The 13,282-nt window shown below is 19.1% G+C and overlaps 5 protein-coding genes across 5 annotated transcripts, besides 12 other annotated features; 3 read left to right on the top strand and 2 right to left on the bottom strand. All coding sequences in view use genetic code 6, as the record gives it.

Moving 5' to 3' along the window:
* Positions 1-197: 197 nt before the first annotated feature.
* Positions 198-234: a microsatellite.
* A 155-nt stretch (positions 235-389) lies between these two features.
* Positions 390-470: a microsatellite.
* A 692-nt stretch (positions 471-1,162) lies between these two features.
* IMG5_023560 (hypothetical protein) lies at positions 1,163-2,192 on the bottom strand. The gene has a single exon (XM_004039388.1). The coding sequence runs from the start codon at positions 1,848-1,850 to the stop codon at positions 1,470-1,472; it is 381 nt and encodes a 126-aa protein (XP_004039436.1). The 5' UTR covers positions 1,851-2,192; the 3' UTR covers positions 1,163-1,469.
* A 27-nt stretch (positions 2,193-2,219) lies between these two features.
* Positions 2,220-2,255: a microsatellite.
* Positions 2,256-2,276: 21 nt separating this feature from the next.
* Positions 2,277-2,350: a microsatellite.
* A 202-nt stretch (positions 2,351-2,552) lies between these two features.
* On the bottom strand, positions 2,553-5,250 carry IMG5_023550 (ribosomal protein, putative). Its single transcript, XM_004039387.1, has 6 exons — positions 5,116-5,250; positions 4,942-5,068; positions 4,672-4,888; positions 4,327-4,625; positions 3,851-3,858; positions 2,553-3,544 (listed from the first exon to the last, which is right to left on the bottom strand). The coding sequence occupies exons 1-6, from the start codon at positions 5,201-5,203 to the stop codon at positions 2,610-2,612; spliced, it is 1,674 nt and encodes a 557-aa protein (XP_004039435.1). The 5' UTR covers positions 5,204-5,250; the 3' UTR covers positions 2,553-2,609.
* Positions 5,251-6,894: 1,644 nt separating this feature from the next.
* IMG5_023540 (hypothetical protein) lies at positions 6,895-8,073 on the top strand (the record flags this gene model as incomplete). The annotated part of the gene is made up of 2 exons (XM_004039386.1): positions 6,895-6,999; positions 7,177-8,073. The coding sequence occupies 2 exons, from the start codon at positions 6,895-6,897 to the stop codon at positions 8,071-8,073; spliced, it is 1,002 nt and encodes a 333-aa protein (XP_004039434.1).
* Positions 7,012-7,109: a microsatellite.
* Positions 7,012-7,129: a microsatellite.
* Positions 7,013-7,169: a microsatellite.
* Positions 7,122-7,173: a microsatellite.
* A 197-nt stretch (positions 8,074-8,270) lies between the features above and the next one.
* Positions 8,271-8,313: a microsatellite.
* Positions 8,314-8,533: 220 nt separating this feature from the next.
* Positions 8,534-9,278, top strand: IMG5_023530 (myosin head, putative; the record flags this gene model as incomplete). The annotated part of the gene is made up of 2 exons (XM_004039385.1): positions 8,534-9,087; positions 9,191-9,278. The coding sequence occupies 2 exons, from the start codon at positions 8,534-8,536 to the stop codon at positions 9,276-9,278; spliced, it is 642 nt and encodes a 213-aa protein (XP_004039433.1).
* A 411-nt stretch (positions 9,279-9,689) lies between these two features.
* IMG5_023520 (myosin head, putative) lies at positions 9,690-11,106 on the top strand (the record flags this gene model as incomplete). The annotated part of the gene is made up of 2 exons (XM_004039384.1): positions 9,690-10,807; positions 10,869-11,106. 2 exons carry the CDS (start codon positions 9,690-9,692, stop codon positions 11,104-11,106), a joined length of 1,356 nt encoding a protein of 451 aa, XP_004039432.1.
* Positions 10,811-10,850: a microsatellite.
* Positions 11,107-11,329: 223 nt separating the features above from the next.
* Positions 11,330-11,369: a microsatellite.
* Positions 11,370-11,948: 579 nt separating this feature from the next.
* Positions 11,949-12,014: a microsatellite.
* Positions 12,015-13,282: the final 1,268 nt, after the last annotated feature.

The following is a 13,282-nucleotide window of genomic DNA, read 5'->3' as shown; positions in this document are numbered from 1 at the left end:
TAAAATTATTTTTATTTTACTTTATATTTAAAATATTCTATTTTTATTTTTATTTTTTTTTAGTAAAATAGATTTGATTCTTCAACTTTTGATTTGTTTGTTTTTAATAATCCAGAATAATTAAAATAATATTAAATTAATATAGAGAATTTGAAATTCTAAAAGACTTGTATGGAAGTTGAAAATATAGTAATAAATTAAGATAATAAATATTTAAAATAATAAAAATTTAAATCAAATCTTTAAGATTTAGAAGGCAAAACTATAATTATTGATAATACAAAATATCCTTGCTTAGAAGGAGCTTATTATCCTTATTTATAGCTTTATTATGAATATAATATTGAGCTACAATTAGAATATTCTTATTACTATGCATTTAAATCGAGTATAATATATATATAAAAATATATATATATATTTATATATATATGTTTTATATGTATTTATATATATATATATATATATATTATTAATTAATTTTTAATTTAAAAGTCATCTTAGTAGGTGTTTTACTTATTTTAATTAGTTTATCAGGAATAATAATATTTTATTTTAGAAAAAGAAAGTAAAAAAAGAAAATCCTTGCAAAATAATAAGAAATAAAATAGTAAGAAGATTTTGTATTAAATAATTCTATTTTATTAGAAAATAATGATTAAAACTCTAAATCTAAAGCAATTAAAAATTCATTTGACTCTAAACAAAGCTATTATTAATATACAAATGATAGTTATTAATTTACATAGGAGAATTTATAAAGTAATCAAATAGAAGTTAATAAAAGAAATTCAAAAAAAACATTTTATTCAGAATAATAATATACTGATAGTATTAATTTATGATTTATAATATATATGTTTGCTTTTTTTTAAATAAAATTTATATTTTAATAAAAAAAATATATTATATTTTTATTGTGTCTAAAAAAATAAACTTTAGTAAAAACAAAATAACATGAATTTGAAAATAATAATTTATCTATAAAAAAAATTAAAAAAGGGAGATATGAGATATAATATTAAAATATAAATAATTTTTTAATATTAAAATAAATCAAAATCAATCATATTCTTTTTCTAGTAACTCTTTTTTTAGTTTATTATTATACTTCTTCTATTTCCTCGAGATTTTATTTTTTTTGTATTGAAGTTTTTTTTAATTACTTTTTTTATTATTTTTCTAATTTTTATCAACAACTTACGACTCTACAGCCTAATCTTTATTTTCTGTTAACCTTAAATTAAGTTCCGGATAAATAGAATAAAGTTTAAAAATAGCCAATTCTTTCATTTTTGCTTCAACCATAATATCGACACCTATATTTAAATCTTTAGGAATATTAAGGAAGCATTCTGGTAATTTTTTAATATAATCACTATGATGTCCTACTTACCCTTCTCCTTATTCTGAAACATGTACTTTCATTCTAATTCCTCTTTTAATCCAAGTTTAGCTAACTTCCCTAATCAAACTATCCATAGGTTCTTATTTTTCATCTTTATGATATATATTATAACATTCATAATGATGGGAATCTACCACAACAGGAAGTGCGAACCCATATTTAGATTCAACTTTTGAAGAAATGTTTAAACAATCTCTAACAGTATAACTTTTTTCGCAATTCTCCAATACTAATTTCCTTTAAACATCCTTAGGGAGTCTTCCGAAGTTTTCCACCCATCGCTAAACTGCCTCCTTTTTATCTCCATAAGTGCCTCCTCCATGTAAAACAATTACACTGTCAGGATTTTCTTAAAAACCCATATATTAGAATATTTGAGTATGTTATGTAAGCTCTTTAATTGTTGCTTAAAAAGCTTTTTCATTTGGAGATCCTACTACATTAAATTATCCAGGATGAAAAGTCAATCTATGATTGTATTTTTTAGCTAATTCTCCCGCCTTTTTTAAATCGTCTTTTGCGAAATCTATCTCATATCCACATTATTCGTCTAATGATCGAGGAAACATATCGCTACTTATGCGAAGAACTTTTATACCATTTTTTTCGTTCCATTCTATTATTTTGGATAAATCTTTTACATTCTATAATGCTCTATTTAATGCCTCTTGTTTTCCTTATTTTTGGAATGTTTGTCTTGTTATTGTTCGAGCACAAAATATTGGATTTTCTAATTTTTATAATTATAAACTTAAACAACATAAACCCAATCGTACTTAATGGGAAGTCATTTTTTTATTTCGATTATTAATTTTTTTTTTTTTTTTTTTTTTTTTTTTTTTTTTTTAATTTTTTTACCAGTTTAAGAAATTCTTTATTTTTCTAAATTAAACAATTTAGTACTTAATTCTTTATTTTTCTAAATTAAATAATTTAGTACTTTTTTTGAAGCTATTTAATTATTTTTAATATATATATTATTTAGATTATATTTTTTAATTATAAAACATAAAAATACTAAATACTATTATTAAATTTTCTTTATTTTATAATTTTATAATTCATGATATCTTATCTATACAAAAGTTGTAATATTTTTAACATAAATGCCATTTTTTCTAAAAAAAATAATAATATTTAACTCCAAAAAAAATAAACTTATTTAAACATATAAGAATAAATAAATTTAAATAAAGAATTTTCATTTTTAATTTTTATCATTATTTTATGATTCTTCAATAGACTTAATCATTTTCCATTATCCATATCCAAAAGATTTATAAAGAGTAATATCGTTATTACTATCAGAAGTCGCAAGAAGGCTTCCCATAATATTCCAAGATATTTTTTATACTTCAGCATTAATTAAATTAAAACCACTTAAATCAAAAACTTATAAAACCTGCATAGAATCTTATTTATATTATAAATACCAAATTTTAGCTCCTTCTTTCCCACATGTTGCAATTAAATGGAAAGATCTTCCATTCAATTAACTCCAAGAAACATCATTAACAGTTTATTTATGCGTTTATTCTTAATTAGAGAACTTAATTTCTTTGAAAGACTAAGTTTTTTCATCTTAAATATAAATACAAAAACAATTTTATTGAATTTCCATTATATTATCTCTATTATATTATTTTGACTCTTATTCTTTGCATCCAATAGCTATCATAGCAGGCTCAAATCTATTTTTATTCCAAGAAACACAATTTACAGGCATATTTAATAAAATATCAGGAAGGGTAGAATATAATTATAAATTTATCATGTCTTTAAAAATAAAATTCCTTATACAACGATCTGAATAGGCTACTGTTAAGACTAAACCAAGACTTTCAGGTGCAAATTTTATATCCTCTATTTATTCTTTGTCACTTTATAATTTGGTTATTTTCCATTTTGAATTCATATTTAATGTTATGTCTCTAAATTCCTCGTATATATATACTGAACGGTCTATTGAGCATGCAGCTAGCATTATCCCAAAAGATGGATGTGCCCATTTTATCTTCCATACAGGACCATCTTCGGTTTGGATTGAACTTTATAATTCCCAACCTCCTTCTGAATTTTTCTACCATATTTTTATTAATTTATCATCTGAACATGTTGCTAATTTTTTGCCATACCCTTTTTTATTTTTATTATTTTATTTTATTTATTTTTTACAATCAAAAGCTAAATCATAAATTAAATCTTAATGAAAAATATTCATTATTTAACTGTATTATTAAACTTGCATGCTTATTTTATATATTTTTTACTTTTTTTTCGAATTTATAAATATTATTATTAGTATATTAGTTTTATTCAATATATCTTTTTTAAAAAATAAGAATAATATAAATAATATATATTATCATAAGGAAAACTACTTTTTAAAATAAAAAATAAATTAGATTGATTTAAAAATAATTTAAAATTTAAATTAATAACTAAAAATGCTATTGTTTTTTTATTTTATAAAAGATAAAATGATTAACCAAAAAAAAAATAAACTCAAAATTAATTGTTCAATATATTTTTAAATCTATATAATAAAAAAAAAATAACAAATAAACTCTTTAATTAAGAATTTTATTTGTTTAATATTACATAATATTTATATATTTAATTTTGTCCTCATTAATATATTTTTTTTATTCCATCCAAAATATCTTTAAAATAAGGATGAAGTAATGCATCTTTAGCAGTTATTCTTTCTTAAGGATTGCATTTTAACATTTTCTAAATTGAAGAAAATATATATAAATAAATATTTAAAAACAATAAAAAATTATACTGATAATAAATCTATTCCAAGTTCATCTAATTTTGTGCAAATTTTATGAAGAGGTTCGCCTTAAAATTATTCAATATTTCCTTCCTAAATAATAAAAATAATCAAATTAAAAAAAAATATATATATATACTTTCCATCCTGGTAAATCAGCTAAGCCAATCCATTATTCCACATTAGGAGTGCCTGTAATCTTAAAGATTTTTTTAATTAATCAGAATCTGAATTTCCTGGGAATAATGCTTTCAAATTAACCATTTCTGCAAAAATACAACCAACACTCCAAATATCAATAGAAGTAGAATAATTTTTAGATCCTAATAAAACATCAGGAGGTCTATACCATAAAGTAACTACTTCATGCGTATAATTTTTAACTGGTATCCCTGAGGCTCTAGCCAAACCAAAATCTGCTAATTTTAAAATTCCATCCTTTTTATTTAAAAAAAAAAAATTAATTTTTTTTATTTTATTTAACATCAGATATTAATAAATTCTAAGGTTTTAAGTCTCTATGAAGGATTTTATTTTTATGACATATTTCGATTCCCTTAAGTAATTAATAAAGCAAACTTTTCACTACTTTAGCATCCAAACCAGTTTCTTTAAATCCTACCATGAATTTCTTTAAATCTTAAGCAACAAATTCAAAAACTAAAATTAATTTTTTATTTGAATGAATCACATCATGAAGTCTTAGGATTTTTTAAAAAGATATAAAAAAATTATTTCTATTTTATTTTTTTACTTAACAACATTTATATGTTATAATTCTTTTAAAAGGGATATTTCTCTTATAGCTGTTGAAGGGATTCCCTCGTCTTCACTTTCAAGACGAATTTTTTTTAATGCATATAATTAATTTGTTTATTTATCTTATTTATATTTTATTAGAATTGTAATTTAAAATAATAATTTTTACCTTTTGCCTTGTAGACAACACCATATGTACCTTCTCCTATTTTCTCTAGTTTTTCGTATTTATCTAATTTACTGCTTTTCATTACCATTTTTTTAAATTAATAAAACTGAATTAATATAATAAAATATTAAAAAAAGTAAATATATTCTTTGTATTTCTTAAAATATTGTTATTTAATGATTATTTATTAATATTTAATTTGACTCAATAAATTATGTGTTTTTTCTATTAAATAAAAATTTAAATAATATGATTTTTACATGTAAAAATTATTTATTTAATAATATAATAATCATATATATATATATTAATTGCTTTTAAATTGTAATTTTAATTTGTTGTGTAAAAATTTATTAGAATGTTTCTACATTCTAATTTTTTATTTTTTTATTTTAGAAAATATAAATACAAATAAAACATTAATAATGCAAAACTAATTAAAAAGTAAACCTTTTCAATCTATAAAATAATTTTAAGTTTAAATATAATTAATCTCAGATTAAAATATTTTAATTAAAATAATAAGAAGTTCACCTGAAATTTAGAAAATTATTAACGTATTTAGTAATCATAAAAATTGAAAATTATGATTTTAAAATATTTAAATTTAAGCAATTTAAAGCAAAATGGAATTACAATTTAAAAGGGTTTGAATTACAGTTTAAAATATACCCATTAATACTTTAAGAAGTATATAAAAAATTTAATATATATTATTTAAATAAATATAATTTAAAGTTTACTAATAACGAAGTAACTGTAGAAGAAATACCATATCATATACTACAATTAGTTTTATAAAAAGAGTATTAGATTAAAGTAAGTGATGATTTATACTTCGCATATAGTTATTAGATAAATAATATAAACTTAAATTAATATTTGAATGAAAATTAAATTTAAAAACTCTATGAATTTTAAAAAGAAGGCATATGTTTTGCAATTAAAAATAACGGAAGGATATTAATAGGCGATGAAATGGTATATAATAAAAAAAAGAATTATATAGTATAAAAAATTAAAGGGAGTAGGAAAAACAATATAAGCTGTTTGCATTACTTAATGTTTTAAAAACTCTTGGCCTATACTTATTATTTGCCCTTCTTCATTAGTAAATAATAATAATTAACAAAATTTAAATATAAAATAAAGAAATATGTATGGCGTGATGAAATGTTAAAATGGAATACGTTTGTTAAAGAAAACGAAATAAATGTAATATAAACTAAAAACTAATAAATAAGTGATTAAGCATAGGTAGTTATAGCTTCTTATGAAATAAGCTGTAAGATATTCAAAGAATTGGAAAATTTTCATTTAGCAATTTTAGATGAAGCTCATTATTTAAAAAATATTAGAGCTAAAAGAACTTAGTAACTATTGCCCTATTTATAATCAAGATAACATATAATTTTATTAACAGGTACTCCTCTTTTCGCAAAACCTTTAGAAATGTATCCTTTATTAAATATTTTGAGGCCTGATATTTTTAATTCATTCTAATAATTTGGATATAGATATTGTGATCCAAAAAATGCAAGATTTGGAACAGGAATTGATTATAATGGATCTTCTAATGAAAAAGAGCTTTATTATATTTTAAAGAAAAATATCATGATAAGAAGATTAAAAAATGATGTCTTAAATTAATTACCTTAAAAAACAAGAAAAAAAATTTTTGTAAATGTAGATATAAATATCATGAATAAAATATAGGATATATTAAAAAATTAAAAGAAATAAATTTAAGAAGAAAATAATATAAAAAATAAATAAGATATGAAATTATCTTTTGAAATTTCTTCTTGTTATTAACTTACAGGATTAGCAAAAATTGAATAAGTGAAAGAGTATATTAAAAATTTATTAGAAAATAATACTAAAGTAATATTATAAAATATTTATATTAATATTAATATTAATATTAATATTAATATTAATATTAATGTTTATATTTATATTTATATTTATATTTATATTAATATTAATTATTATTTATAATTTATTTTTATATATTTATTTATTTTTTATATAATTTATTATATATTTTATATATTTAAGATTATTGTTTTCGCATATCATAAATAAGTTCTTAATATTTTATAATAATTTTTAAATTAAATATTATGTGTATCTCTTATTAGAATTGATGGCGATGTATCTTCTGAAAAAAGATTTGAGAGGGTAAAAGAATTCTAAAATAATCTTAATATAAAAGTTGCTTTGTTATCTTTGGCAGCTGCAAGTACTGGATTGACCTTAACAGCAAGTTCAAATGTTGTATTTGCCGAAGTATATTTTTTAAAATTATATACATTATACAAATTTTTATCATAGCTCGATTGGACCCCTGCTATTATGTGCTAAGCTGAAGATAGAGCACATAGAATTGGATAAAAAAATAATGTTTTATGTCATTATATTTTAGGTTAGAATACTTTGGATGAAATTCTTTATTAAAAATTAGAAAAAAAAACTTTTACTATAAGCTAAATTTTGGATGGAGAATAAAAATAATTTGATAATTAGAAAGAAAATCTATAAATATAATCTGAATTATAACCTAATATTAATTAAAATTAATCTATTTATCATAATACTATTTAAATTTAATAATAAATTACTGTTTAAAATGTTAATTTATTATAAGAAAAAAAAGATTTTCAATAAAATAATAGTTAAAATAAAGAAAACAAGAATTTTATTAAATAAGATATTATTAGTAAATAAGATACATTGAATATAAAAAAAAATGATGATGATTATGATGAAGAAGAAGAAATTTTTATTTAAAACTTGGTATAATATATTTATAATATAAAAATGATTAAATATATATATATACATATATTATTTAGATTTAAAATATAAAAAAGGAAAAATTAGTTTAAAACAAAAATAATCAGTAAGAAGATATAAAATAAAATTAAAAATAAAGTATATTAAATGGAGATATGAATTTATAAAGTTAATAAAAAAATATAAAAGAAAATTAAATTAAAAGATTTAGTGATTATTTTTTTTAAGATTTGGAATAATCATTTGAGAAACAATTAAAAATGAAATGAAAATATTTCACATATTTTATTTAAAAAAAATTAATATTTTTATTATGAATATTTTATTTTATATAAATTAATAAAATTTTATAAATTTAAAAATAATGAATATTAATAAAAAAATTAATAATTAATAAAATTAAAAATAAACAAAAATATAAACCTAAATTAAAATAAATGTTAAGCAATAAAGCCAAAGAAAATAATGATTCTTATAGCTGGATAATAAAAGGTAATAAACACAAAAATACGTATAAAACAAAATAAAAAATATATTTATAATAAAAAAAGATGAATTAGCATATTATTAATAAGAAAATATTAATATAAACCAGGAAAAGTCAACTGAAGAAATATTTATGAAATGCAGAATTGTAAATTTCAATAAATAAAAAAATATAGCGACAATATAATTACAAGATAAATCATAAAAAGAAGTAGATGCATCAAAATTATAAATAAGAAGTGAAATAATAGAAACATATTAAGATATGGTAAATATGGATATTCTAAATGAACCTGAATTATTAGAAAACCTAAAATTGAGATTTTAATAAAATTATATATATACATATGTAGGTCCAACTCTTATAGCTATAAATCCATTTAAAGCAATAGATAAGTTATATGATTAGGAAACTTTAAATACATATTTTTCAATTATAGAGAGCGCTTCAGATAAATCATTATATAAGTAATTACAACCTCATGTATTTGGAATTACTGCTTAAGCTTATAAATATCTTTTTGAAAATAATAGAAACTAGGCACTTATTATTTCTGGCGAATCAGGTGCTGGAAAGACTGAAAATGCAAAATATTGCATGAAATTCTTAACTTCTTTAGGACAAAATATGTAAACTACTTAAGAAAAGCTTACTGGAATAAAAGATTTAAATATTTAGAGAAGAAAGTCTAGTTATTGTTTAAAAATTAAAGGACAACCTTCTATAGAAGATAAAGTTATTTAAAATAAAATATAAAATTGATAATAATTTTTATTTATTTTTTTCAAGATTTTAAGATGTAATCCAATTTTGGAAGCTTTCGGGAACGCAAAAACAATAAGAAATGATAATTCGAGTAGATTTGGTAAATATGTGACTATGATAGTAAATAAAAAGACAGAAGTATTAGTGGTGCTTAAATAGTTAATTATTTATTAGAAAAAGCAAGAATAACCTAATAAGTAAACATACAATAAAACTAATATTTAAAAAAAAAAGGGACTTCATGAAAGAAACTTCCATATATTTTATTATTTCTTAAAAGGATGTAATAAAGAATAATTAATAAAATACAAAATAAATACACCTGTAAATCTAGAAGAATTTGAATATCTAAATAAATTGAAATGCTTTGATGTCCCTCTTTTAAATGATTTTGAATTATATAATGAATTAGAAGAATCTCTCAAAGTTTTAGGTTTTAGTTAATATATAGATTCTATATTTTAATGCATATCCTCCATATTAAAACTTGGAAATTTAAAATTTGACTAAAAAACACTTACAAATGATAATCCTTGTGAAATATAAAATAAAGATCTATTCTAATAAATATGCCAATTACTAAAAATAGATTAAAAAAGCTCTCTAAAACGGTTTAACAAATAAACTAAGAATAATAAATAAACAAGAATACCTAAGTCCTTTAAATCTTTAAGAATGTATAAATATAAAAGATACATTATCAAAGTATTTATACGAGAAATTATTTAATTGGATAGTTTAAAAATTAAACGAGAATATAACCCCAACAAATTAACAAAACGATAAATCTTTGGAAGGAGAAATTGGTCTTTTAGATATTTACGGTTTCGAAGTTTTCAAAGAAAACGGTTTCGAATAGTTTTTTATTAATTACACAAACGAGAAACTATAATAATTATATATATAATATGTTTTTAAGTAAGAAGAATAAATATTTATTAATGAAGGATTAAAAGAATTCATATAATATTTAAATTTCACTGATAATAAACCAATTATTAATTTACTTGATTAACCTCCAAATGGTATTTTTAATATTTTAGATGATATTTGTTAAACGAAAGGTAATAATGAAAAATTTCTAAATAAAATAAGGCAAGCAAATAAAAATAATAAACATTTTATAACTCCCAAAATGGCAAGTAAACATACTTTTACAATTGTTCATTCTTCTAAAGGCGTTGAATATACAGTAAATAACTTTACGGAAAAAAAACAAGATAGTCTATAAAATTTAGTTGTTAATACTTTAGCTCATTCAACAGATGCTTTATTTAAAATTATTTTCTAAATAACTTAGGACGATTTCTAATAACAATAATAAAAAGGCAAGTCTCTAGGAAGTAAATTCAGAAATGAAATACAAATACTCATAAATTAACTTATGGTATGTGAATGTCATTTTATTAGATGTATTAAACCTAATGATGAGAAAAAAAAAGACCTTTTTAAAACTACTTATTTATTAGATTAAGTTAGATCTCTGGGAGTATTAGAATCTATTAAAATTGGAAAATAATCATTTCCAATAAGAAAATCTTATTAATAATTTTATCGTAGATATGCTTTTGCTGCTAAAGATTTTAGGTCTTGGTAATAAATGTAAGAATAAAATGTTGATTTTTATGCACTTTCTAAAGAGTATATATATTTATTTTATTATATATATATTTTTTTATTATTTTTCATTAAATAAAAAAAGATTGTTTTAGAATATTTTCAAAGGAACAAATTAATCAGGGGATATTTTACTTGGAAAAGGAAAAATTTTTATGCAAAATAAAGGACTTCTTGAACTCGAAAAAATTTATGAAGAAAAACTTATAAATTTAAATAAAATTGCTAGAAAATTTTAATAGGCTTTTATAGGTTTTTATTTATTTATTAAGTTATTTTATAGATTAAAAACTAAAAATAGACATAAATAATTAAAAGATTGAGATAATAATTTTAGTTAATAAAATATTGTTAAAGTTTAGTTAAAGTAAAAATCGAGAAAAGAAAATTTCAATTAATAAGAAAAAAATGTAGAAAAATATAAAATTGGATAAAAAAAAAACAATAAAACGATATTATTAAAAAATATAGAATTAGTGCACTTATTATATAAAAATATGTTTAATGTGGCTTTTAAGTTATTTAATATAAGAATAAAATTAATTTAATCAAAAAACTATAAATATCAATCAAAAAATATATATATAGAAAAAAAATTTTAAATTTTTTATTTTGCAAACAGAAAATAAAAGTAAAAATAATACATATAATAATATAATAAATATATAAATCAAATAAATAAAATTTATTAAAAAAATAAAAAAAGAATTCTATATAATCAGCATGGAATTTTGTATTAACAAGAATAGCAATTTATATATAGAAAAAAATAAGGGGATTTTTAGCACGAAAAAAGAATTAAGATTTAATAATAAGACTTAAGAAAATCGTTTAACTAATAAAAGAGAACAAAGCAGTTTAAAGAATGTAATGTAACCTTAAAATGTTAATGAAAAGAAGGCTTTTTTTAACATAAAAATAAGCTTGCATGAAAATATAAGCTTATTGGAAAATGAAAAAACTAACATCATCTTATAAATTATATATTAAGGCTTCAAGATTAATTTAGAGAAACATGAATAAATACATTTAAAAAAAAAAAATAAGGAGAGAAAGATTAAATGAATATATATAAAATAATGAGATTGAAAATTACTATACTAATTAAAATAAAATCGAAAATAATGAAAAAGAAAAAATAAATAATAAAAAAATTTATATAGACAATAATAATAATAATAATAATAATAATAATAATAATAATAATAATAATAATTAATAATAATAATAACTGTATAAACAGTACTTATTACTAAATTTAATAATAATAAATAAAAAAAAAATATTGTTCTTATAATTATAATACATAAACATCATGTTATTTAAATAAAAAAATAGATAATTAAAAAATTTAATATGACAAATGTATTAATAGATATAATTCAGATTAATAATTATTAAAAACTACTATTTTCAAAAAACCTTAAGAAAATATAAAAAATGAATAAAAAATATATAATATTTAAAAATAACAACAAAATATAAAAAGAATAAATACAGATTATCAATAAAATCTTATTTTCGATAATTCTTATACTGTAACATTACAAGAAAATAAGCTTTATTTATTTTCTTACTTATTGGAAGTACAAAATCTCACAGATTTAAAAGAAATTTATGGCGAATAAAGTTGGAAATCTTAATATGAAAAAATATTTAAAGATTAATTCGAAAAAAAAGAATTTATACAGCAAATACATATAGGACAAACCCATTCTGTTGCCGTAAGTAATAATTTCAATTTATTTTTATGGGGAATGAATGATTTTGGATAATTAGGTAACGGAGAAAACCTGAAATAAAAATAAAATAAAATCTAATTTGATGAAGGAGTAATTAATTAAATTTCTATTGGAGATGATTTTAATTTAATTTTGCTTAAAAACGGTTAATTGTTTGCTTGGGGAATAAATGATGTTGCTTAATTAGGTTTTTCTATAGAAGAATTTTTAATGTGTGTTGATATTCCTACAGAAATTAAAGGAATTTTAGAAAAAGAAAAAGGATATAATCCTATTAGTATTAAAAGTAAATAATCTTTAAGCTATATTGTTTTTAATAATGGTAATTTATATAGTAATTCATAAAATTTGTTAAACTTTTAAAAAATTTCCGTTAATACTAAGATTTCTCGGGTTTCTTTAGGACATAATTTTGCTATATTTTTAAGTTAAATAGGATAAATATATTCTTAAGGAAAAAATTAATTTGGATAATTAGGTTTAGGTGATTGCTTAGATAGAAAAAATATTTAATTAGTCGAAAATTTTAAAGAACATTAAATTTCTTTAGTATTATTAAAAAAAAAAATAAAAAAAAATATTATATTAATTTTTTTATTTAGGTAGAATGTGGATATGGACATGTAATTTGCTTAACAAATTATGGAAGAATTTACGTTTGGGGATGTGGTAAATAAGGATAATTAGGTTTAGGAAATTTCGATAATTAAGTATAACCGAAAATTGCTTGTTTAAATAATTTTTAAAAAGACGAAGT

This window comes from Ichthyophthirius multifiliis (assembly GCF_000220395.1).
Source record: "Ichthyophthirius multifiliis unplaced genomic scaffold scaff_1120509249686, whole genome shotgun sequence".
NCBI classification, from domain to species: Eukaryota; Ciliophora; class Oligohymenophorea; order Hymenostomatida; genus Ichthyophthirius; species Ichthyophthirius multifiliis.
Note: the sequence above shows the minus strand (reverse complement) of the source record. Positions and strands in the feature narration are given on the sequence as shown.